At 39.9% G+C, this 26,379-nt stretch overlaps 1 protein-coding gene across 1 annotated transcript; it reads left to right on the top strand.

The window, feature by feature from the left end:
• The first annotated feature begins 600 nt into the window (after positions 1 to 600).
• LOC149948421 (matrix metalloproteinase-21-like) lies at positions 601 to 26,145 on the top strand. The gene is made up of 10 exons (XM_090173423.1): positions 601 to 819; positions 6,588 to 6,903; positions 12,528 to 12,837; positions 17,967 to 18,116; positions 18,182 to 18,303; positions 19,620 to 19,797; positions 23,371 to 23,667; positions 23,739 to 23,987; positions 24,381 to 24,559; positions 24,633 to 26,145. The coding sequence occupies exons 2-10, from the start codon at positions 6,691 to 6,693 to the stop codon at positions 24,939 to 24,941; spliced, it is 2,007 nt and encodes a 668-aa protein (XP_090029549.1). The 5' UTR covers positions 601 to 819; positions 6,588 to 6,690; the 3' UTR covers positions 24,942 to 26,145.
• Positions 26,146 to 26,379: the final 234 nt, after the last annotated feature.

Genomic DNA, 26,379 nt, shown 5'->3' with positions numbered 1-26,379 from the left:
AATCAGTAACGACCAAATGAAATATTCAGACAGTTGAGAAGCATGGATGAAAACGCTAGATGAAAATTACAATTTCGATACTACGAAAAGCACCAAATCTTTTGTAAACTTTTAAGCCGATCACTTGAGAAGCGTGGATGAAAATATTTTACAATTTCAATACTAAGAAAAGGACGAAATCTTTTGTAAACTTTTAAGCCGATCACTAATAGCAAACGTACATCGCGGAAGAGTTTTACCGATAGCAAGTTACCATACGCGAAAAGTTGAAAGGTAAGATTCCCCCGGTAAAGCTTAAAAATCCGAACCCAAAGAATTCACTTTACAAAGGAATCTAAGTGCGGCAGTTTTCCGGCGTGGTGAGTGTGTACAAACCGAAAGAGTTGTCAAGTTTTCGTTCTCAACAATTTTTTCCCCGCGTAGAAGCGAAAAAAAGGAGGCGGGTCCATCTATTGTGTTCAATTCTGATTGACGTGACGTACCATCTTTCGATTGGTCGACTCGCCAAGTGACACCCCCTACCCCCGTAGGAGACGTCCTCAACACCTAAAATTGAGGCATATTCCCAAAGGCATCTCTCTCTCTCCGGTCCATCGAAAGTTTTCTTATTTCGCTTGTCTCGTCCGTCGTGTGTGCTCTCTTAAAAGCGACTGGATTGATTTGGTTCGTCGGCTCGTTCGCAAACGGGGCTACGCTGACATTCACGGACTCGGCAATCACACCAAGTCTCCCTTCTTCCCTGATCGAATCGTTTAGACGTTTTTCACTACGATATATTTACTGTTTCGCGATTAAGTTTGTGGATATTTCAAATTAAAGGTAAGACTGTTCATAAATCACTTCGTACTTACGCGCTTTCGCTTATAAGATTGAAATTATTAGTCAGCTCGCCTCTTCAAAAGTGGCATTAAACGCCTTTTAAATAATATCTTCCGAAATTCGAAAATTTCAAGTGATAATTTTGGAAATATACTTTACTTTAAAGAAAATGAAATAAAACTATCGTCTTGGAGAACGGAGAATTAACTTATCGGAAATTAGGAATCAAATAGGGGAGCAAAATGATATCTTTATTTCAACTAAATTATCATAAAAATCTGAATCTACTTTGATCAACTTTCCTTATGGCAAATATGATAGTTTTGGAATCAAATCCTAATTTTAGAGTAGGTTTAGGTACCTTGAAAGACAATAGTTACTTTTAGATATTCTTAGGACCTGGTAAGATCCCCGCGTACATTTCTTATTTGAATAGTATCTTCATTCGTAAAACGCGTTACTTTGGCGGTTGCCAAAGTTCCATAGAGTGTAAAATTGACATAAAACATAGAAAATGCGTTAGTCTGCCCACTAATAATTCTCTAACGCATCCCCTCCCAGAAATACTCAAGCCTTTGGCTCCCGAAAGGTACAACCACACTCTGTGGTAGGTATCCCAATGGAAAGTGGGTGTCAAAGTTTAATTAAAAACCAGGTAAAACGCGTCCGTCACAGAAATTGCATTTTGACAACGAAAATCTATCGTAGTAAATTTAAAACGGGCGTTTTGCATCTTGGGAGTCATAAATCTGATTCCTATCAAAACAAATATATCAGTTTATTCCGAAACTCTAGTTTGGCGAGAAAGCTGAAACGCCCTATACGCGATTTCAGCAATTCGTCGAAATACGCGTTTACTTTTGATCGGCCATTAAAGGATTACTGAATTCGTTCAGCCGTAGCCGCCGTCGACAAAAAATTGTAGAGCAGTGTAGTTGAAAACATCAGAAAATGGATTTAAGACACCACGATTAGGTTTCTCGCTGACGTTGATACATAATTTAAAATGTCCTTCACAAAATTTACCTAGTTAATTTTTAATTCACGTATTCAGATGTTAAAAAAAGCTAAGTTAGCTAAGCTATTGATTTGCCACGGATTATAAAACTATCACTCTTGCAGGATGATCGTTACGAGTATAACTTTATTAATTCCAGGGTACATCAAATTCATCGATACCACCCCCAAAGATAAGAAAACGGATTAGGTGTGGTTTCGCGACGTCATTAGTACTCACCATCAAAACATTCGAGCATAGCCAGTAAAATAGCAAAGCGGTGCCACAGACTAGAAATTTTAACCGCGCGAGATAAAAAAAAAGCCAAGAATGTTTAATACCTATAGACGCACTTTGAAATAGGAAATGACGAAAAGAAATGTCTGAATTGCTTGGACGCGATTCAAGGCGGGTGGATATTTTCAATCAGTGAGTGAATATTTTGAAAGCGGAGTTATTGTTAAAGATAGTCAAATCAGGCGTATCAGATAGACACTGAGTGTTCAATAAGAAGGCGGCGACGCGGGTAAAGTCTACACTGATAATCGCGGATGTTTCCATATCGGGAAAAACTTTGCCCGTAGACTGGGTTATTGCTACTAAAAATATATAAAAAATCTACTAATGCTTTATAAACACAACGAACATTTTTAAGTCGTAGATTTCTTCATGAAATTCCACATTGGAAACTTTGACATTTTGGGTAATTATACGTTATTCCAGAAGTTAATCGCGTCTTTCTTACAAGATAAGTAATTATTTCCCTATATACCGCTTTAGTAATTATTTCCCTATATACCGCTTTAGTAATTATTTCCCTATATACCGCTTTAGTAATTATTTCCCTATATACCGCTTTAGTAATTATTTCCCTATATACCGCTTTAGTAATTATTTCCCTATATACCGCTTTAGTAATTATTTCCCTATATACCGCTTTAGTAATTATTTCCCTGTATACCGCTTTAGTAATTATTTCCCTATATACCGCTTTAGTAATTATTTCCCTATATACCGCTTTAGTAATTATTTCCCTATATACCGCTTTAGTAATTATTTCCCTATATACCGCTTTAGTAATTATTTCCCTATATACCGCTTTAGTAATTATTTCCCTATATACCGCTTTAGTAATTATTTCCCTATATACCGCTTTAGTTTCCAAAATTCGCTTCGGGAGAAAAAATGAATGCGGTGTAAACACATATTACGTACTATTACACACTAAAATATGGTTTAATAAGTGTTATCTTTACATTTCACACCGTGGTGTATCCTTACGCGGTTTCGCGGGAAATTCTCACTCATTGGAAACTGATCTCAGACGCAGGCCTCACAAAAGAGGGGGGGGGGGAGACAGTACATAAAAACTTGTTAAGGTTAACGGTAATAGTTAGTGTAAAGAGCTGTTGGCTCGCGTGGCATGAAGGGCTTGCCACCACCCTCCTACGCATCGTAACCCGGCCACCTGAATTAATGGCTTTAAAAGTAGCTTTATGACTTAGGCCTAAGGTGGTGCCAGGGGTATTAGCCTAGCCGATGATTATTATATTACCGGGGCCCGATTTGGCTGCACGGGCCCAATTTGGCACAATTAAGTAGACCTTTCCTCTAAAATACATAGCTATATCCAAAATGAATATCTTTCCGGCAGCCCTGCTTAGACGGTACACGTTACATTTACAGTATACTTCTCTCGCGAGAGCTCTATTATACGCTTCTGGTGATAATAGCGCGGCGATGATAACGGTCTCTCCGCGCGGGAGTCTGCAGGGGTTGATTTGAAGTTTCATTCATTTAAATTTCTGCTCGTCCGTTAATTAATGTTCTCAACTTCCTCCGCCAGTTGTTCCCCAAACTAGCTCCGCACGCGTTTCGCGAATAAATTTGCAGCGCGCATCCGCGTTCTCACTAACTGAATTTCATCTCGTTTTGGGCAGCGCCAACAGTTTGGAGGGTCCCCCAAACATCCACCCGCCTCAAGAACCGGCTCGCTTTGAGAGTCCGCGAGATCAAGTTTAGAGCACCCTCACTCGTCTCTTGGTTTTCAATTACTTCCCCGCACTCGCTGCGCCTAATTAGGGGCACTTATTAGCCCGGGCTATTTCCCCTCAACAGAACTAAATATTACAAAGAAGACCGACCACGGGCCCGTTCGCACTGACGACGCGCGAAGCCACCGGATGTTCGCTCTCTCTCTCTAGACCTCATCCTAATTTGACGAATGGACGCGTTTCTCGGAGGGGTCATTTACAGTCCTCTTCGCTTTAATTAAACGCTGATTTTTGGAAACCTTGTTTCAGAAATATTACGGTTTTTTATTTTATTAAGTACAGTAGCGCACCCAGAGGGCCCCCGGGAGCCCTACAGAAAGTTCGGAATGACATTGTTTTTTTTACTTTTTTTTAAATCCCAGGATTCTACAAGCCCACCTTAATTAATATCCGGGTGCGCCACTGATAAAGTAAGTTTTAGGTTATAGAATACCTGTATTGTCTTGATATGCGGAATATATTGAACAGGAAAAGTACTATAATTCAATTAAGATTGCCATATTTAAAAAAAATTGACACTAGTTACGTTAAAAACAACGCGTGCTGGCGGACAATTTTTCTATTTGAAGTATCAGAAGTAAATGAACCGAAGTTATCATGTTGGAGGCGTTTTCCTTATGAAGTTAAATTTTTACCTCGAATTAGAAATTTTGCGCGCTTCTAGACCGAAAAAAAACGTTATTATTTTTCTGAAACCATTTTTTATACATAGAAATAGCTATACCCACAATTCTCAATTGCAATTTATCACGTCAAAATACAGGGATGGAAATTAGCTTTTATTTTACTCGATTTTCTCATAATTTAATAACTTCGGTTCATTTACTTCTGGAAATATTATACCTTTAACACAACTAGAGCAGTTTTGACCAATGTAAAAATGTACCCGGTTTACTCTAGTAAAGCTAGATCACCTCTAAGAGTACAGCAGGGGTCAAAAGGCGCGGCTAAATGACGTGGATTTAGACAGCCCAGAATTAAAAAAAAAATATTTCAAACAAAGCGTTAACAAAACAAATTCTGTAAATTGAGGGGTTGTAAGTTTCCTTAGAATCGCGCCCTAATCATCGATGGAGAAACGCCATCACTTGAAACGAGGGTGATAATCGAATTACCAATAGTATGATTCAGATTGAACTCCCCCACCAGCCTTCCCAGTCTAAACTGTCATCCGATAATTCCAAGACAGTTGAATGCGAGTTAGAACGTATCCCGAACGCCACCCACGAGCTCATTTTCCCTCCTTCGAACAATCGCGACTGAGGGCCGAGAGAAGAGAGTTGTTAAATTCAATGAGAAGCAATCGGTTTCCATTGCTCGATTCCCAACCACAATGAGCGACTGAGGAGTTGAATCTCTGCTTGGCGTGGAATAACTCTACACCTAGCGTTATTATAGGCGGAGAGGGAAAGCAATTTATTGGCTCAATCAGTGTGAAAGACGCGGCGTGGGCCCCCGAGGACATCACTACATTTTACAAGGATTAACGGCTGGCCCCTCCTCGAACAATATTAGCCGCTGAGATCACAGACTATCAGAGTCATCTTATAAATTCTAATATCCGGGATGTCACCATAGAGATTATAAAACAAATTAAATAATTAAATTCGTAAATTTAGACTTAATTTCATTTAGTTTGATTTCATTAAATACTCAATTGGTATAGCGGTTTTTCTCGAATTGATGTTTATAACGTAGATTTGAAAACGAATTGAACATTTAAATGGATAAATTTAGATTTAGTAATAATCAAACTTAATGAAATTAAATCTAAATTTATCCATTTAAATGTTCAATTCGTTTTCAAATCAAATATCATGTGTATTTAATCAAATCAAACTTTGATTTGATTAAATACTCTTGATATTTAGCTGTTTTTCCCCCTCCACAATAGGCGCAAAATATTCGCTAGTTTTGGAGTAATTTTTAAGAAATAGCGATCAACTTCAAAATACAGTTTGACTGTTATAGTATGGAAGAAGTTGGTAGTTTGGGGTAAAAGGTGTACTCTTTTCGTCCCAAAGCGAGCGAATAGTTTTGGCCTTATATAAATTACAGAATTACCTAAAATTTTTAATGTTTAGGCTTAGTTTCTCTTTTCGGTTTAATAGTCGCAAGCCAGATTTCCCGCACGGCACTGATGAGTTCCAACTAGGACAAACCGGTCTACCGTTGGAAATTCTGGCTATTTTATTTATTTTTAATTTAGTTTTTCACTCAAAGATCTATTGGTCCGAGTTTCGCGTCTTTTGTTTGCTCCAAGACCTATCGGTACGAGCTATGCACGTTTTTAAATTTGCTTCAAATTTGTTTAGGGTTTAGCTTTATTATCCCTTTTCATAATGGACTAATCTACTTATTCGCTAATTTTTTCATCCTTAGAATTTTACGAATTTTAAATGAAGCATTGTTTCGATGTTTCCCAGCTGACTTAAATTGATCGGTTCCGGAATTTTTTTTATCATCATTTTGAAACCGCATATTTTTAATATCCTCATTCGAACAAACATTATGTATTTTTCAAATCGGTCTCCTCGAAGCGTTTGTATTTCAAAGTTACTTTAAATTTACAGTAGGCTAAGCTAATAATAATAATAATAATCAGCTAGGCTAATACCCAAGGCACCAACTTAGGCCTAAGTCATCACTAGTGTTTTTTTTTTCACTTAGGCAGTCGCATTTTAAATTAAAAATATTTTTATCTATCGTGCATGTAGGTTAACGGACAAGAGAGCTAGCTAAGAAAGCAGCTGACCCGCGGCGGTCAGTGGAGTGTCCATCGTGGTTGTCGCGGAGCCGGGGCGGCGATCGCATGCCACGATGGGGAGCCGCCTCCCATCACCGGGTGGTCACGTGATGGTGGGAGCCGCCCTCTTGTTATTGGTCATCAACATCGTTGACGTCATGGCCTCCTCCTCCTCTTCCTCCGAGGATGTCTTCCTTCTGGGCAACCGACAGGCCGCCAAGGACAATGTCCACTACCAACTTATACACGACGAAAAGAACATGGTCAACTCCTTCGAAAAGGCCAAGGTCAGTTCAAGGGTAAAAAATCCCTCCGAAAGGACAAACTATAAGAACATAAGTTTATAAGTGTGTGGTACTATCCCTACGTTAGATATTTAAAGATACAGACAATTCTAGTATGACCACACATTTTTAGTGGACATCAGACCAATTATGTATTTATTTAAAAACAAATCAGTTTGGTATCTCATTGTTACTTTAAAACTATGTGTGGTGGCGGCGTGGTTAGCACTTTCACCTCGCCGCAAGAGGATCTGTATTCGACCCTAGCTTGTGGCATCGGGTGAAAACTCGAACCCACTCTTTCCGCGTTGAGTTTGCAAGTTTTCTAGTCTCTTCGGTTTTCCCCTTTCCATAAAAACTTGTTGAGGTTAATGATAATAGCAAAAGCGACATAAGACCCAAAAGTGTATAATGTTTAATGAGATTTTGTCGCGAAGTAAAAAGAGGGAGTGGGAGAGGGGGTTGAAAATACGTCATCAAAATTTGTAATTTTCTCCACTTCAGCGCCGCCGAGTGAGGCGTTTTAGAACGTATGTCTACGGGAAAATAAATCGAGAGAAAATCGCGGCAGACCATAGACTAAATATAATGTTGCTAGTACTATTCAAACTAATAGTTTATGTAGTCTATTGTGAGACTAGCTCTCAGTAAATATTTTAACGGGCGCGAAGGTAGAGTTGACACACTTTTGGGTCTTATGTCACTTTTGATAATAGTAAGTGTAGGGAACTGTTGGCTCGCGTGGCATGAAGGTCTTGCCACCACCCTCCTTCACGTTGTAACCCGGCCACCTGAATTTTGGGCGTAAAAGTCGCTTGATGACTTTGGCCATGATGCCAGTGGATTGTCTCAACATTCTACCTAATATAAATAAATATATTATTTTTGAGACTAAGATATTAGTCCTAACACACGTCAAAGTGAGCGCGTGCAAGAAGCCACGCTCAGACGTAGGACCAGGGCTTGATAACTTGTTCTTAAGTCACTTATTTTTACGCGTAAAGAGGCGCTTATCTTTTTTAGTAGAACGTCAATTCTACGTCACTCGACGCGTAGCTATCAGCAATTGTTTCAACTAACTGACACACTTATAGAGGATAATTATAGACGTATGCTAAAGTATAATGGGAGGAACGACGGAGGTAATCTTTAGGGCTATAAACCATTAAATCACAATGTGGGCCACAGACAGCGCGATCGGCAGACTCGAGCAGACGACGCTATCTGTCGGGTCCTCATCTTGGGACCACGTGCAGCCTCTCATTGAACTCTAACGGGAAAGGCGCTGGCTTATCAATGGCCGTATATTTCTCAAAGGCTTATGGCAGTGTAAACAACAACCCCAAGAAGGTCACCCCTTAGGCTCTCTCTATTAGCGAAGATGGCAGAAAGAATCGGGCCCGCCGCTATAAACTCAAGTGTTTCCTCAGATAGAGACGCGAAAATAATGGAGCCGCAGATTAGACGACGCGAAATAATAATAAAAAAATATTCCGGATTTCTGCGAGCACCATCCCAACAGAAAGATGCGTGGAGAAACAACGCGTCGCGTTGCATAATTCGCCGATTAAGCGCTTCGATAAATTGCAATAGCCGTATTAATTCAAAATAACGGTCGAAGATGCCGCCGACTAGCTTATTATACACTTTTCGGCGGCGCGAACGTTCGTCATTTTCGATGTAGAGATCATTGAATTGGGAATAGTACCGCTAGAATGACATAGGCGCGTTCGGGAATCGTGGTTTCGCGAAACAAATTCAAAATTTCGAGTCGGCGTACTGAGCCGTCAACTCTACATTTATACGGGTGGCGCCATCTATCACTTTCAAAGTACATTAGTACTATTAATTCAATTGTATGGGATATAGTTCCCGCCGCTTACAACGGATGGCGCCACCGACAAATGATTGAGTTCTCAATTTTGAAAAATTTGTTTCGCGGAAGGCAGATTGAAATTGTCAGCCTTTGCCACGAAAAGGGTTTTTGGCTGCTCAAAAAAGATAACAGTGTTGCCAGATTAAGATTATTTTGTTTGAAATACACCGAGAATAGGTGTTTTAATAAAATTACCCCCTCAAGTCTTTGATGGGAGTTCAGTTCAGTACGTTCTAGAAACCGTCGGCGCGACTCGCATGAATGTTCGTCAACAAGCTGGCAAAAATGTTTCCAGAAAAATCAATGAAAACCAAAGACTACAGACAGTTACATGTCCCTTCCTAGAGTATACCACCTCCTAGGCAGTTCTTAGGTGGGGATTTTATGAAAACTATGGTGGGCTTTGCATTTCGGGCTCACTGGTCAAAAAGTTTCTTCTGTTTTGACTATTGGGAGATGTCCTGGATCTTAAAAAGGTTTTATAAAGGCGAACTAAGTGAACTTAATAAATAAATATTAGCTATTCACTCAGGGGCGTAGGAACGTTCTAGAAGTTGGAGGGGGCAAAGAGAAACCAAAAGGGGTCTGGAGAATGGTTTTGAATTTTTAATGGAGTGTAGCTTCTCCGAATGCACGTGTACATTTTACAACTATGTAAATTGGCGGGAAAAGACTGAAATTTAAACACAGTTGAGGTTCTACAAGCTGTATATGCTTTTAAAATGAGAATTTGAGCCTTTTGAAGATTTCAACTGACCAAAAGGTTGGAGGGGGCAATAACATTAGTTGCCCCTCCCAGCAAAATTCTAGGGAGGGGCATTGCCCCCCTTGCCCCCCCTGGTTCCTACGCCCCTGTATTCACTTGCGCAAATTGTATACTAAAATTATTAAAAATTAGAGTAGTGGCGTACTCCTGTAATCCCAAGCGTTTGGGAGGCAGAGTTTGTGGATGGCCGTATGAGGACGACCAACAATCTCCCAACGGGTGGTCGGAATACTTCCGCCACTGGTGTCTCCACCCCTGTCCCTATCCGGATTGTCTTTAATGGGGTCACTGGTGTCATTTCCGGCTGCCGGGTCTGATTTCTGGGTTCACTCGTCAGGTCGCATCAGCCCCTTTGCATGGTCCCTCTGGGGTGACGGGTGTTGTCCTTGATTGCTCCATACCTGTCATTTGATATCCTTATCGGGGATGGTAGTTGCAGTGGAAGAATAAGGTCACTCTAGCCCTCAGCTGTGCGAGGATGGGTTCTCGGGCAGACCCATGGTGTCGCCTTTTGTTGGGCCATGATGAGGGCGTTTGTTTGCTATATGTGAGCCAGTTCTTCTAGCTGTCTCACTGGCCGAACGTTTGTTTCGCAACGTGCACTTTTGTCCCAGCCTGGTTAGTCTTGTAGGCCGCCGTAGTGCCTAGCGGAACGGCGGGGTACAAATACTTAATTCTATGTCCCCACGTATCCTCCCGTTGGCGTGGCCGTTACACATATCTCGCCCTGATTAATCAGATGGACGAGCGGACTGAATTTGTCCCACACGTTACAATCCCGAATAATAAAAAAAAACAAAGTTGTCTTGTGCTTCGACTGCAGTTTCGGTCACCTTGGTGCCAACAATTGGTACTAAAATTAGAACTCCACTTCCAAATAATACGATTTAGAAAGAAAAATAAGCTAATATTACCATAAGTGTATAATTGAAAAATATATAATACTTCATGAAGTATCTCGTCTCTATTATTATATATTTTTAAATTTAACTTTAGTCATGGCTTTAAATAATTTTAAAATTTATGATTATAAGTGTATAATATTGTAACATAAGTGTGACACTTCCTATTCTTCACACGCAAGAGTTTTACTGAGAGCTAATCACGAGACAGACTGCATTACGGGCTTCGTCGCAATTTTTCGTCCGCTTGCTAACGCGTCACACGTAGCCTTTGACAGCGTCTCGCTAGGGGGAGATTTTCTTCTCGCGATGACGTTTCACCGTTACTAGCTCTCAGTTAAAAATTCCCCAAAGTGACAAACGTATAGAATAATATTATAGACTTATTATATTACGTATAAAATATCCTAATTACGACATAAGCCGCGCAGAGCCTTACGGACAGCGACAAAAACTCAAGTAACCAGCCTGAAAAGAAGCTTATGTCCCGTTACAGAAGTGTTTGAAGGCATAAATTTGTTTACGTTGGCTTTTCGTGCCTTCTCCGTAGATTAGAGAGAGCAGCAGCTTTTCTTTGACAAAGGGATTTCGCGTCGGCGTCTCTTGTACGTAGAGAACTATTTTAAAGGACGTCGTACAGATTTTCATTGTTTATTCTCTCTACGCCGCCGCACTTTTAAATAATCTTTTCAGATTTGGAAATTGTCGAAAAACCGCTTTGTTCTTGCGAAAGGAACTTTAAACCTCACTCCATTTGCATTCTTTCCCCCGCGCCGTCCAATCACGCTAAGAATGTCAACTAATAACATTTTAAAGGCGTTCTCAACATCGCTTAAGTATTTAGGATTCTTTTTTTGCGAAGACAAAATTTAAAATTTCAAAATGGAGAAGGAAAACGATTTATAGCAAGGGTACCCGAATGGGCGATCTCGACCTTCTTAACGGTGACATCGACCTTCAATATGTCTATCTCGAAAATATACTCAAATATTAACTAGTATTCTAAAAAATTAACTAGTATTCTAAAAAATTAACTAGTATAATAAAAAATTAACTAGTATAATAAAAAATTAACTAGTATAATAAAATATTAACTAGTAAAATAACGAGTATAAACATGGCGATCTCGACCTTTGGGATCGGAAACTTGGTTAGCCTGATGTTCCTAAAATCAAAGATAATATAGACTTCGTATCGAGGGGTCTAATATTCATGCAAATCCCGTACACTCTAGAGAAAAAATTATTTTTGAAATCTTGAAATCAGCTTCAAAATCCTGAAATCTGGGCGAAAATTAGTTCGAAAGTCTAAAAAACCAGAAAATCAACACGAAAATTGTACTCTGAAATCCCAAAATCAGTTTACGCATTTCTGAAATCATTTAGAGATACAAAATCGAAATAACTACTTCGAGCGCAGTTCATAGCGTTTACCCACTTCCTGCCGCAACTACGAACACTAATTAGCTCCGCAGTTTCCATGGTAACCAACTATAGATAGCGTACTACAGCAGCCGACGGAGGCTGATTTTTCGGAAGTCACGTGCCGGAAGTGGGTAATCGCTTTGTTACGAAACCGTCAATCGGAAAGCTCTCAGTATTCGAATCTAGGCTACGAGGCCAATATAGAGTAATGGCAGTGCTACGTCACAAAACGTCACCCACGCTTTTTCCTATTCATAAAAAATTCGCCCCCACAATGGCGGCCATGGCCAAAGCTACGGAGTGCTACTACTCTATTACCTTTGATAAAATGTATCCAAAATTGGTAGAAGACTTATTATAAATGTATTCAGATGGCTCAAACGGTTTTAAAACTAAAGTTCAGGTTTTCACCAATACTAAAGCAGTTAGTCGAATAACCCTACCAAATATCAAAGCCGAAATGTCAATTTCCAATTATAAACGTTAAAATGTATGCAAAAATGGGGGATTTTGATACAAATTTAAGCAACAATAAATATTCGAAGTTCTATTGGTCCATCATCAGTATATGGGGCGGGGTCAAAAGTTGGAGATCTCTAGTTTTGGGATCGGGGTTTTCTACGAACGCTACTGATTTTGTTTTGTCGTTTCCGGTACAGGAGATTCTACGGCGGTACGGGTACCTTCGTTGCGGTGGTGCATCGTCAGGGCACGGCAAGAAGAAGAAACACCACCCCGGGGGCAACGGAGACGCCGCCCTGAGGGGATCGGGTGGACACGGCCCGCAGGTGTGCTCGGAGGAGTCGTTTCGGAGGGCGTTGAAACAGTACCAGCAGACGTACAACATGATTGGCACCGGGGCTCTGGACACGCCTACTCTGAGAATGATGAGCGAATCGCGATGCGGAAACCCCGATGACGACGAAAATATCCCACCCAAACCCATGTTCAGGACCAAACGGGGGAAAAGTTAGTTACCCCTCGAGACAGCGATACTACGCTGATCATCCGCCAATAAAAGATTTTATCTAGGACATGACTTGCGCGTATAATTTGAAAAAAAAAACGACGTCTTTACGTCAGAAGGGGGTTAATAAAAGGGGTGAAGCTTAAGGAACTCTTTCCTGGTTGTGTATAGGGACATCTATCGGTAACCTTTACTACAGACTAATGAAAAATGCCAAATTAGTCACATGATTCGATCTAAATCGTGACGCTTTAATTTGAAAAAATAACTTATTTATTATTTATGTATATGACAGCGAGATCTTCGCACTATAAATTTATGGATTACAACCGATAGATCACCAAGGGCGTATTTAAGGGGTAGGGGTTTGGGGGTTCAAACTCCCCCCCCCCCCCGAAATGCTGATGACTGGGGGGGGGGGGGTGCCTAATAAAAATCAGTGAAACTTCCGTCAGCACCCCCCCGCTTGAAATTTTCCCTCAAAACCTCCCCTGAAATAAAATCCTGGATACGCCCTTGTAGATCGCGCCACCTAAAAGCAACAAACACAGCACCCTACACCAGGAGAACGCAACCCTTCAAAAGTCGTGCATTTTATCGTGTACATTTTTCATTGGTTAGACCATGGGACAATAAAAGATATTCGCTATAGCGCCTGCTGCCGTGGGAAAGGCAACAATTCCGAAATTTTCTTCCCCCCCCCCCCCGCCCGTAAAACGCTCAGCGTAAAGATTCGTCCAATGAAATTTGTACGCAACACTGCGTTAGCGTGTTTAAAGACTAGCTGCGTTCTCCTTGTGTTTGTTGCTCTTAGGCGCCACTAAAGGCGGATGCACACATAGCCTTCGCGCGCGAAATTTCGCTGGCAAATCGCGTCGCGTCGCGTGACTTAAATAGAATGGAAGTCATGGCGCATGGGCACGTGCGCGAAAATTCGCAGGCGAAATCGCTTGCGAACCGTATGTGTGTTTGGGCCTTAACGGCTAATTTCAGCAGCGCAGTAGGGGGTCACGTGTACGTACATTAGACTTTTCAGTTTAAATAGACGGCCAACACATGTCAAATATCCCGATTTAGAAAAAAATGCCCCACGGCACCATGCGCGATTTCGACGAAAATTTACACGTTAGTAATATAGATAATATTGGTGGGAAATCCAAATTGTTAGCCCTAAATTCATTGTAGTTTTTAAAATATGATTTTTTAAAAAATTTATGTATTAAGTGTTCATTTTCAAAACGCCGAAAGTCCCGGTATTTTCGTACAAATAATTCTAAAAGTATTAGAGCTAGCCCCCTTAAAATGTTTTACGCTAAAAATATGGGTAGTAGAGAGTAACTAGGATAAATTTTATACAATTTGTTCAATTAGTTTTTGAATTAAAAATTGTTGAAAACGACGATTTTCACTCAAATGTCGCTAACTGAGGTAAACTAAAAACGTTTCTGTCGCGAAGGTATTAAATCTGAAATAAATATTGAAAATTATAATAAGTAAAATGGACCCAATAAACACGAAAATTGCGTTGAAAAAATTCTAGGAAATTTAGTTTCTGAAATATAGTTACTTGAACCGATCCATTTTTTTAAAAACTTCAAAACATGACAGTGTTTTATGGGGAATTACGGTATAAAGGACAAAAATATACAGAAAAATAATAGTACCGTTAGAAAGCTGAGATTTCAAGCTACCAAATGCATAAATAAAAAAGATGTATATGAGAGACCTTCAACCCAAAAAAATAACATTAAAAAGTATGCTATTTTATCTTAAAAACAAATGTTATTTTACATTTTTTAATACAGAACGAAAAACTTTAGAGCAAAATATTTCCATTTTTGTTTGGTTTTTGGGTGTTCTATTATTACTATCATATGTAACATAATTACTCATAAGGATGCCACTGTACCTTTATTCCATTCAAAAATCTTCACTAACGGTTTGTTTCACCACGAACCAGTAAAAAGGTGGACTACATTAGATTTTAACCTTTTTAATTATCCTAGTAATTTTGGGAGTCACACTATTGGCTAGTAGCATATTTATTTAAGCCAATGGAAAACCTTTAAATTGAGAAGGAATTTTTTGCGTCGGAATTTTAGTCAGCCCAATGTAGCTTTATTGAAATTTATAAACTCGCTCGGTTTGTGCGGGCGAAGTTAAATTATGAATAATTTTGAAAAATAAAAGGTTGGGGAAAATAACCAATAACTGATCGCTTTCCGAAAATGGAACAAGTCGTCGAAGTGGGATATTCCACCAGGGTTTTTAAAACCCATACCAAGACTAAAAGAGTTAGGCCTAGGCTCAAAAGAATCTGCAACCTTGTAGAAGCGCCAGAAAAGCTGAATTTCAACTATTTTTTCAATAAACCTGCTTCTTTTATTTGACATAGCAAATTTGTTTTAGAACCTGAGTCTCCGAAAACTTTATTAATTGCATTAACAGCACTTGACAGTATATTGTAGTTCATTTTAAGCTCAAATCAGTTTCTATTCTAAAATGGTGGTCGTCAGTTTATCAGAAGGAAAGCTAATTGAGCGATGGCATAATCAGCATTTGAGATTCGATGACGTCAAATATTACGTAGGGTACGGATGACGCAATATCTGTGAAACAAACCGTTAGTGAAGTAATAGAGCTAGTGGCATACTTATGAATAAATATGTTACATATGTTACTATGGATATCTGAAGATATTTCAGGTTTTACAACTGGTATTCTATTTTGAAACGGCACCCAACATACGTCTTCTCTTCTTGGCCAATAAAGCATGGTGCAATTGAATACCGGGAATGGTTTTTACTCCGATATATCTTTCGTTGAGGCCAAATTTTTCCACTTGTTTATCAACGTCTTTTTTAGAGACGTAACCAAATTGAACATTGGTCACATTTTGAACGCACCAGGCATACATCTCTTCTGGTTTTTGTATTTGGTTTGTTATTGTCAACTCTAAACTGGCCTTAGCCACGAGTCTTTTCACTGTCCCACCAATTCCATGCTTTTCTTCCGATAAATGAAAATGAACTTGAGATCAAACGGATATCTGAGGATTAATTTGCGGACGTTTTAACTTGGGAAGAATGCGTGCCAGGAACATTTATTGCATGTACATATGACGAAGATTGGTACATTGGGAACATTGTTAAATGCTGCGAAGAAAAAAATGACGTATCTGTTACTTTCTTTCGTAGAAAAGATCTTAAGCTTTATTGGCCAAGAAGAGAAGACGTATGTTGGGTGCCGTTTCAAAATATAATATCAGTAGTAAAACCTGAAATATGTTCAGATGGTAAAACGAATGTTCTTAGCAAATTAGATCACAAGAAAATTTAGCTCCTGAAAGACGTTGGAAAAAAGTTTATTTTCACTGTTTGGATCAAAATTTCTCAGAGAAAATTTGTATTTCTTGTTTAGTTCCTTAATTATTTAAGTATTTATCCATAGTAATAATAGAACACCCAAAAACCAAACAAAAATGAAAATATTTTGCTCTAAAGTTTTTCCTTCTGTATTATAAAATGTAAAATAACATTTGTTTTTAAGATAAAATAGCATATTTTTTAATGTTATTTTTTGGGTTGAAGGTCTCTCATATACATCTTTTTTATTTATGCATTTGGTAGCTTGAAATCTCAGCTTTCTAACGGTAGTATTATTTTTCTGTATATTTTTGTCCTTTATACCGTAATCCCCCCTAAAACACTGTCATGTTTTGAAGTTTTTCAAAAAATGGATCGGTTCAAGTAACTAAATTTCCTAGAATTTTTTCAACGCAATTTTCGTGTTTATTGGGTCCATTTTACTTATTATAATTTTCAATATTTATTTCAGATTTAATACCTTCGCGAGAGAAACGTTTTTAGTTTACCTCAGTTAGCGACATTCGAGTGAAAATCATCGTTTTCAACAATTTTTAATTAAAACACTAATTGAACAAATTGTATAAATTTTTTCCTAGTTACTCTCTACTACCCATATTTTTAGCGTAAACATTTTAAGGGGGCTAGCTCTAATACTTTTAGAATTATTTGTACGAAAATACCGAAACTTTCGGCGTTTTGAAAATGAACACTTAATACATAGATTTAAAAAAAAATCATATTTTAAAAACTACAATGAATTTAGGGCTAACAATTTGGATTTCCCAACAATATTATCTAAATTACTAACGTGTAAATTTTCGTCGAAATCGCGCATGGTGCCGTGGGGCATTTTTTCAAAAACGGGACATTTGACATGGAATGACCCACTATGTTGCTCTCACGTCACAAGGCACAGCTTTATTAGTATATTCTTCGCACGCGCGATTTGCACGTGCGCTAGAAAAACCTATATTTTTACTGTATCGCGCGCTCGTAGACTTGTAAAAGTTACATCGTTTTCCATATGCTCGAGATTCGCTCCGAATCTGTTTCAGGGGGGCAATTCTGTAAAAAATCGAGTGGGAATTCGATCTCGATGTCCTATACCATGTCGAGATCGACTTCGACAATTTGCATTGATTTATGCTTATTCGAAATCTTTACCTTTGTCGAATTCGATCTCGACATGGTATAGGGCATCGAGATCGAATTCCCATTCGATTTTTTACAGAATTGCCCCCCTGGTGTCATAGATTTCGCCTCGATCGACTAGAGTAAAACCGCAAATGGAGCATTCCATAAACGTAATTCCCACGGTTTGTTGTTTTTCGTCTGCTAGTAATTTGAATTTTCGAGTCTTGGTCCGCCAATTTGCCAAAAAAAATCCTAAAGGAACACCCAAAATTTTTCTCCGATCTCGATCCCGATCCGTTGATCTGTCGAAATCGGCAGATCGGTTTTGGTCGATCTCGGAGCACCCGAGAGCGGGAAATGGAACACGCGAAACTTGATCGGTGCAGATCCGAGCACGCAAATGGAACATAAAATGTTGATCAGAGCGATCGAGAGCGCTTGAGAGCAGTTAAATGGAATACGCAATAAGAGACTGTGACGTAAGAGCCATATTAAAAGCGGAAGGCCACGCTACTTCATAGAAAGATCTATTGAGTTGTACCAAAATTCGGGCAAGGTCTCTGGTTCATGTCCTAATTGAAATCTTTTATCATCCCATGTACCGATATTAACACGTTCGTATTTGAAAGGGTTAAGGAAAAAACTGAAAGAATTCAACAAATCGCACCGTCCGCACGGAAAAACGAGATTAAAGAGAGAATCGCTCAGTCCTTGGGATTCGCGTCACCTCCGGGAATCGATGATGAGGCGACAAAAATGGCTCGAACGACGGATCCAAGGTACGAACATCCAATGAGGAAATTTAGTTTAAAAAACCAAAAATGTACTTTTCTTCCCAAACCAGACTTATCAAGTGGCGTGGAAGATCAAAGACGGGAAGCGGTTCATCAGAGATACCTGACGACCAGGAAACGACGACACCGATCTAAAAGGTCGATGTCGGACAATTCCGTTTCATTCCCATCGGTAAGCGAGATCCACTTAAACCAGAAGCGTATAATATACGTCTTACGAGAGAAGTATCCATCTGCATATGCCCAGGAAACCACTCAGGGTCGGAGTGGGTGCTTGCCCGTTGCGTCGGAGGCATACGTCGTAGCTAATCCCGCCTTGAAACGGCCGCCGTGACTTTAATTTGACGTCACAGATCACGAGGCAAATCTCTTCAAGATCCTGAGAAATAATCACGTGACGGTGTTGGGCGTCGTAATGTCATGGCCGACCTATACGCGTTACCATGGCAACGAACACAAGCTACACCCACGAGAAAGCTACGAATAGGGTGATGGGGCTCTAGCCTCAAGAAGCGGTGTTGGCGCTCTATTTTTCGAACCAAGGCTCCCGGCGTTTGAATCTGACCTGTTTCACGCGCTAGTTTCCAGAATATGATTGGTCATATCTGCTATCACGTGCTAAATTCGGGCTGAATTTTTCAAACGTCGGTGTGGCCTTTTAAGTGCCAAGCCCACTTGTCCATTAGGTTTCGATTGAGAGTGGAGCACCTTCAAGCCTCACGTGGAATATACCTAGGAGCAACAAAACAAACACAGCACCCTACACAAGGAAAACGCAACCAGTCAAAAGTCTTCTATTTTCTTGTGTACATTTTTCATTGGTTAGACGCTCTAGCGCCTGCTGCCGTCGGAAGGGGAAAATTGGGAAATTGTCTTTTCCACCGCCCGTAAAACGTTCAGCGTAAAAGCTCGTCCAATGAAATTTGTACACAACACTGCGTTAGCGTGTTTAAAGGCTAGCTGCGTTTTCCTTGTGTGGGGTGCTGTGTTTGTTACTTCATAAAGAGTCCATGGTCATAAACACTCTTTTTCGCGGTATTTCCCTGGGCGCGTCCATGTTTGATTTTCCCCTTTTAGCCCCATCCTCCATTACGGGAACCCAAAGAGTGGATGCTAGACTCCCCGCTGAGGGCAGAGGCAATGGCCGACGAGCGGGAGGCAAGTAAGAGGGGTAAAATAAAGGCGCGAAAAAGAGTGCATTAGTCGCAAAAAATAAGCTCCCAATGGTGAAATAAATTCATGATATTACAGAGCGGAAATAAATAAATATATATTATATTTTACGGAGAAATACACGCGGTAAATGTTGAGCCGCGATGCTGTTTTAGTATCAAATTAGCTCCAACTGAAAAGTACCACGAGCCTCTGAAGGTGCACGTTCCATTGCAAAGACTTAAATGGATATTTTTATCGAAAGATATACATTATACATTTCTGTTCAAACCATATAAATCCAAACCAATAACAACAAAACAACGATGTCATCAGGAAGTGGTCACTTGGAGACTAGTCGGCGAGGCCACTAGCGAGCAACTGGATTACAACGAACAGCTGTCGGCGCTGGGCTTGGCTTTCCGAATGTGGGGTGAAGTGATACCGTTACTCTTCCACCAGGACACCAAATCACCGGTCGACGACGTGGACATTCTGATTTCGTTTGGAAAAGGTCGGCGAAAAATTCACACTCAGCGAATTTTTATTCGGCCGGAATAAAGTTTTAATTGTTTTGTTTGGGGTAATTAGAATCCTAAAGGCGCTATTTCTTCCGAAAGTCAGATGACAGTAATTACAAAATCATTAAGCAGGCAGAAGCTTGTTAAGAGTGCCACCAATTAAAGTGGCAGATTGTCCTTCTCGGCCCCTTTTTCTCTCTCTTTAGCCATCATTAACAAAGAGCCCAATTAAAGTGCGTTCAAATTACGAAATATTGCGTCTTGACAAAACAATAAAAAGCCCAGTACAATCCTATAGGGGGTCTTCTATTCGTCATGTGTTTTAGTGCATACAGGGTGTTTCAAAAGGTTATGCAAAATGTTTAAGGAGTTGTAGGGGTGAGTTGAAATTTGAAAAGTATGCCTGTTTTTCCCCCCATTTTCCTACGATGAGTTGAAAGAGCGCCTAATAGCCCCTGGAAATAGGCTGCAACGAGCGCCAAACCAAGCAGCAGGGACTTTAAATACTGCTTAAGTTCACTTTGTTACGCTGGTTACCTAGATTTGTTTACAAAGTCCTTTTTTACAGATCACACGAAACCAAAACTTAATGTTCGCGTTTCCCTGCTGCATGGGTTTAGGCTGTTTCAGCCTACTTCCAGGGGCTAGTAGGCCACACTTGGAGCTCTCTGGCGCTCTTTTAACTCATCGTAGGAAAATGAAAAAAAAAACAGGCATACTTCTCAACTCACCCCTTACAACTCCTTCAATTTTTTGCATAACCTTTTGAAAAACCTTGTACAGCCGCCGTTGTACTAAGATTAAGAAACTTAGACCATAGAAAATATAGAAGAGGAATAGAGAGAACTTGATTTATCATCTAGGGGTAATTGAAGCTTGGTCAAATAAACTAATTAAAGCAATTGCGAAACTTTTCTAGCAAGTCGTTCGCTTATATTGCGTGCGTGTTTATTATTTGAGGGGAAATATTTCAAATAGACCTTTCTATAAATTCCTAGCTAAACTGGCCAAATATTTTCACAGTGACAACATATATAGCGCTACTTCAGTAGGACTTACAATCTTATTTATTCTTTGGTTTTAAAATTTTGGCTTATGCTCATTCCTATTTGATTGGTATTTTCTGAAGCGTCACCCATAAAGTTGATTTTCAAAATATAGCTAAGGTAGCCTAAGTGAAGATAGTATATTTCAAAATATAGTAAGTCCTTAACTGATCTATTTACAAAATTAATGAGATATAGTTAATTTACTATTTATAATGATTTGTATAAAACTATAATCGTTAAATGAGTAGGATTTTGATCAAAAATCCACTATTTATCCAGAATACTAGGTTGGCAGGTCTGCCAGATAATCCTTTTATGAGCCTTCCTGGTTCACGAAAAATCGGGCCAAACCTTCTGCCTCTCTATACACAAAAGTAAATAACCACATAAGTAGTATTTTATAGAATGGTCTATTTCGGACACCGTGGCTCTATAAGAACCAGTAGCACTGCCACCTAGATTCGAGTCTAGTAGTTTATTTGTCCACGCTTTAGTCCTATTAACGTCCGGGACTGTTAAGCCTCATGCATTGAAATATATATTAACCGGATATGCCCTGCTGAAACCTCTAGTTTTACAGCCTAAAGATACATTTTAAAACGTTGTCCAAGCTAGAGTTGCTATTCCTCTTACATGCCTAGACCTATTGAACTTAAAGTTTTACCAAATATCAACTTATTCGAAGGCCATAATTGATATAAAAATTCTTAAATTAAACAATTAAATAAGTTTCAATGCTGAAAAATAGTTATTCCCGTTGCAGTTTGAATCCCTATAAAATCAGCGCCATTTTATATTAATAACCCTAGGCAGCCTACCCACTCGGCGTTAGACGAAAAATTAAGTTGAAAGGAACCACCTATGGACTGCATTCTAAAGGATGATAAAATTAGCGAATAAGTAGATTAGTCCTTTATGAAAAGGGATAATAAAGCTAAACCCTAAACAAATTTGAAGAAATTTAAAAACTTACTAATAGCTCGTACCGATAGGTCTTGAAGCAAACAAAAGACGCGAAACTCGGACCAATAGATCTTCGAGTGAAAAATTAAATTAAAAATAAATAAAATAGCCAGAATTTCCAACGGTAGACCGGTTTCGTCCTATTTGGGACTCGTCAGTACCACGCGGGAAATCTGGCTTGCGACTATAACACCGAAAAGAGAAACTAAGCCTAAACATTAAAAATTTCAAAACGAAAGCCGAATAGGGGGAGAGTGGTGGAGATTAGTATATACGTAATGTTAATTTAAAAGGAACCACCTATGGACTGCATTGTAAAGGATGATAAAATTAGCGAATAAGTAGATTAGTCCATTAAGAAAAGGGATAATAAAGCTAAACCTTAAACAAATTTGAAGAAATTTAAAAACTTACTAATTTCTGGCTATTTAATTTAATTTAATTTAATTTGGTTTTTCACTCGAAGATCTATTTGGTCCGAGTTTCGCGCCTTTTTGTTTGCTCGAAGACCTATCGGTACGATTGTAGACCATTGGACCGAAATCCCATTCGTCCGAATGTACCATTCAACCGAATTCCAATCGACCGAAAACCGCGTTTTGCGCGGTTTTCATTCAATATACCGTTAGTGATACATATTTATATATCGTTGGTTACGTGACGATAGTATATCTAATTTGGACTAAACTATGTCTTAAATATTTATTATTTCGTACCGACGTGTATTTTTAGACCTTTTTCCCTTGAAATTTGATATTTTCCGGGTTTAATTTTGGAAAATAACCTTGATAAGACCCGACGTGAAATAGTTGCCTACCATATCTAACCTAACCCAACCTAACCTAACCTAACCTAACCTAACCCAACCCAACCTGAACTAACCTAACCTAACCTAACCCAACCCAACCTGAACTAACCTAACCTAACCCAACCTGAACTAACCTAACCTAACCTAACCCAACCTGAACTAACCTACCCGAAGTGAAAACGAACCAGATTTAAATTTCCCATTCAACTGAATCCCGCCATGTTGGGCTATAAACGAATATACTTTTCGGTTCAATGGGATTCGGTCAAACGGGATTCGGTCCAATAGTATACAAACATCGGTACGAGTTATTAGTAAGTTTTTATATTTCTTCAAATTTGATTAAGGTTTAGCTTTATTGTCCCTTTTCTTAATGGACTAATCTACTTATTCGCTAATTTTATCATCCGTTAGACGAAAAAACCAACTTAGGTAGACACTTCACACGGCGCCTGAGTCAAGCAAATTAAATTCGACAGTTCTGAAAAACAAAGCAGTGGCGTAACTAGGAACACCACCCTCCCCCGCGAAAAACGAGTCGGGGCCCTTTTAAATAGCACCGATTTTAGTCAGAAACGTTTGGGGGCCCCCTATACTGTGGTTTAGGTTTAGGTTAGGTTAGGTTATGTTAGGTTTAGGTTAATACTAAGGTCTTTGGGAACCACTGCTACGTTTAGTCACTCCGCAGTAGATGAAGTACCAAATGAAATGGAGAGGATTTATGAAAATTTTTGCTTTGAATGCAGGGATCCATTTCAACTGTCAGAATAATTTTGACGGTTACGGTGGACAGTTGTCTCACGCGGTGCGCGCCAAGACGAGCGCCGAAATTCACGTGGATGACGACGAACACTTGACTATTCATGGATCCGACCAAGGAACCAACCTGGTCAAGGTGGCTGTGCACGAAGTAGGGCACGCTTTGGGACTTCACCACACCTCGCTTAACCGCTCCATCATGTACGCTATCTACAACAAGGTCTATCCATACGGAAGCTTCGAACTGGCCGTCGACGACCGCCGAATGATACAAGGCATCTACGGTAACGTCTCCAAGACATTCAAATCAGTCACGAAGACAGTTAACGCTCACTGGCTCGTTTTTACTTTACAGGGATATGCAGAGGTCGGTTCGACACCGTGTTCGACTGGGTTCGTCCTCGTTACGAAGGCGGGGACTTGATCTACAACACGTACTTCTTTCGAGACGACAAGGTCTGGATGTACGAGAACAAGTTCGGCAGACCGCGCTACGGCGACCCACTGTCCATCTCCATAACCGAATGGAAAGGGCTACCGGACAAAATCGACGCGTACGTACACGTTTGGGATCCCGTCCTCGACTCTAGATACTTCTTCAAAGGTAAGATGACCACGAAATGATGTGCGTTGACTCTTCAATAAAACCGATCCAGTATTAAAACACCCAGTCTGGACGTGTGAGCTACTCTTAACAAACATCGACGCGAAAACATTGATTTAGGCCTAACGGAGATTTTTGCGTCGACGTTCGCCGTCATGAATTTTTTACCCATTTGATAGATAACAACCAGTCATGAAGACAAAATTGTGGCATTAAAATGAATTTTGTAACCTATTTGACTTGAGTACAGCTTAATTGGCTGGGAAGGCTAATCTGGAAACCAACGAGAAAAGTTTTATCGAAGCGTCTAATCTCGCGAATAAAAACTAAGGAAGATGGTTCTCCAACCATCAGCACCACACCGCAATAACAATAATCTTGATCTATTGGTAGGTCGACACTACTGGAAATATGACGTCACAGAACAGAACGTGGTACCGGGATACCCTCGAAACATATCGGACGACTTTGGCCCCATCCCGGGCACCAAATTCCCGTCCATCCCCAACCATCTCGACTCGGCATTCTTCGACCAACGAGACGGAAACGTGTACTTCTTCAAAGGAAGTTTGGTAAGTAAACATCCGAAACCATGAAAGAAAAAATCCTTAACCCTCACACCCGTGGTAAAATACCAAATTACAGGTGTACGCGTACGACCCTCGACGCGGTCACCGAGGCTGTTGTCTTCCAGGGTATCCGAGAGAAATCTCTCAAGAGTTCCCGGTGTCCTTGACCAACGAAGACGGCGAAGAAATCAGCCACACTAAATTACCGCCGAACTTGGATGCCGTGTATTATTCGTTCACGGACAAGGGCATGTATTTTTTGAAAGGACACACTTATTACGAAAACGTTGCCTTCAACCCGCGAGACAGACGTAGAATTAACAAACTTAAAGGACCCAAAGATGTCGCTACTAAATGGAGGGACATATGTAACGTTGAAATCTAAGCCTTATAACGCCTAATAGACGCGTTACCGCTGGGACCGCGGTTCCCAAAAATGCTTCCGAATACTCTTTACGGATCACACGTTTTTAACTCGATTAAAAGAAATATTTATACAATTTTTAACTTGAAAAATACCAAAATATGCCCAAATATTAGTTTTAATATTGGGTGCTTGCTCGTAGCGTCGTAGGCGTACTTCATAGCTAAGCCACGCCTTGAAACAACCGCCATGACATTAGTTTGAAGTCACAGATCACGAGGCAAAACGATACACGATCCCGCGATATAATCACGTGACCGCCATGGGCGTCTTAATGTCATGGCCGACCGAGACGCGTTACCGTGGTAACGAACCCAAGCAACACCGATGAGCGAGCTACGAATCCTTAAAGGCATAGGTTTTCTTCTGCCTGTCACCTTTAAATGTACCATCCTTTCAAACAAATACCTTGGTGGTGAGCCAACGTGTTCTGCTGTTGGCCTACCACCTAGGCCTTTAAGCGCTGGCTTTCACTTTAAAGCAAAAACCTCGCGATGGTTAGCAGTGACGCAAAACTAATTATGCTTTTCCACGTAACAGCGCGTCACTCAACTTTGGTACAAACAAACGTTTTGACGTGCGTAAAGAAAAGTGCATTATGACGCGCTAGTGGAAATAGGCGCAATGGCGCTCACCTTCGTGGCATCAGGGACTTTATTATACCTAAAGACATATTTGCCCTAGAAAAAACCAGCGATAACTGAATATTTCGAATCTACTAGCGTTGTCAAATTGAAGATTTAATCGAGTTGAAAAGCGGTATTACGTAAACCGTATGATAAAGCTCTCTGTAGTTGTCGTGGTAAATTAGCCAGGAATAGAAACTGAAGAATCTCCCGCGAAACCAAGGCGTACAAATATTCTCAAGTCCAACAAAATAAGTTGTAAACTTATAATCGCATTTTTTTGTTAGAATAACAAAAAGAACAATTTTTTGATGTATTATTGTCGAGATTAGCGAGTTTAGTGATATTTATTTATTGAACCACCAATATATTGTTAAATGATTTTGTTTATTATTGATAATTTGACAAAGGGAAAACTCTCGAAAACTAAACCGAGCGTTTTTTTCGAGGTCACGATGATTCCCGGCTGTAAGATAGTTTCCTCTCCCCCTGTTTCGTAATGTCGATGTAATATTAAATTAAAAATGTATACAATCACGATAATTATTAAAAAATATTTTAACATCGAAACATTTTGAGTGTTTTCCAAAGCTTATAGTTCCGTAGTTCCGTGTATCACGACCGCCAAAATTCCTACAGGGAAAACTTCGATGACCTTTTGTTTTTCCATGGCCATGGCCCAGGGGCGTAGGAACCATGGGGAACCATAGGAATTTTGCTGGGAGGGGCAACTAATGTTATTGCCCCCTCCAACTTTTTGGTCTGTTGAAATC

This window comes from Leiobunum rupestre, chromosome 4 (genome assembly GCF_980474605.1).
Source record: "Leiobunum rupestre chromosome 4, qqLeiRupe1.1.hap1, whole genome shotgun sequence".
NCBI lineage: Eukaryota > Metazoa > Arthropoda > Arachnida > Opiliones > Sclerosomatidae > Leiobunum > Leiobunum rupestre.
Note: the sequence above shows the minus strand (reverse complement) of the source record. Positions and strands in the feature narration are given on the sequence as shown.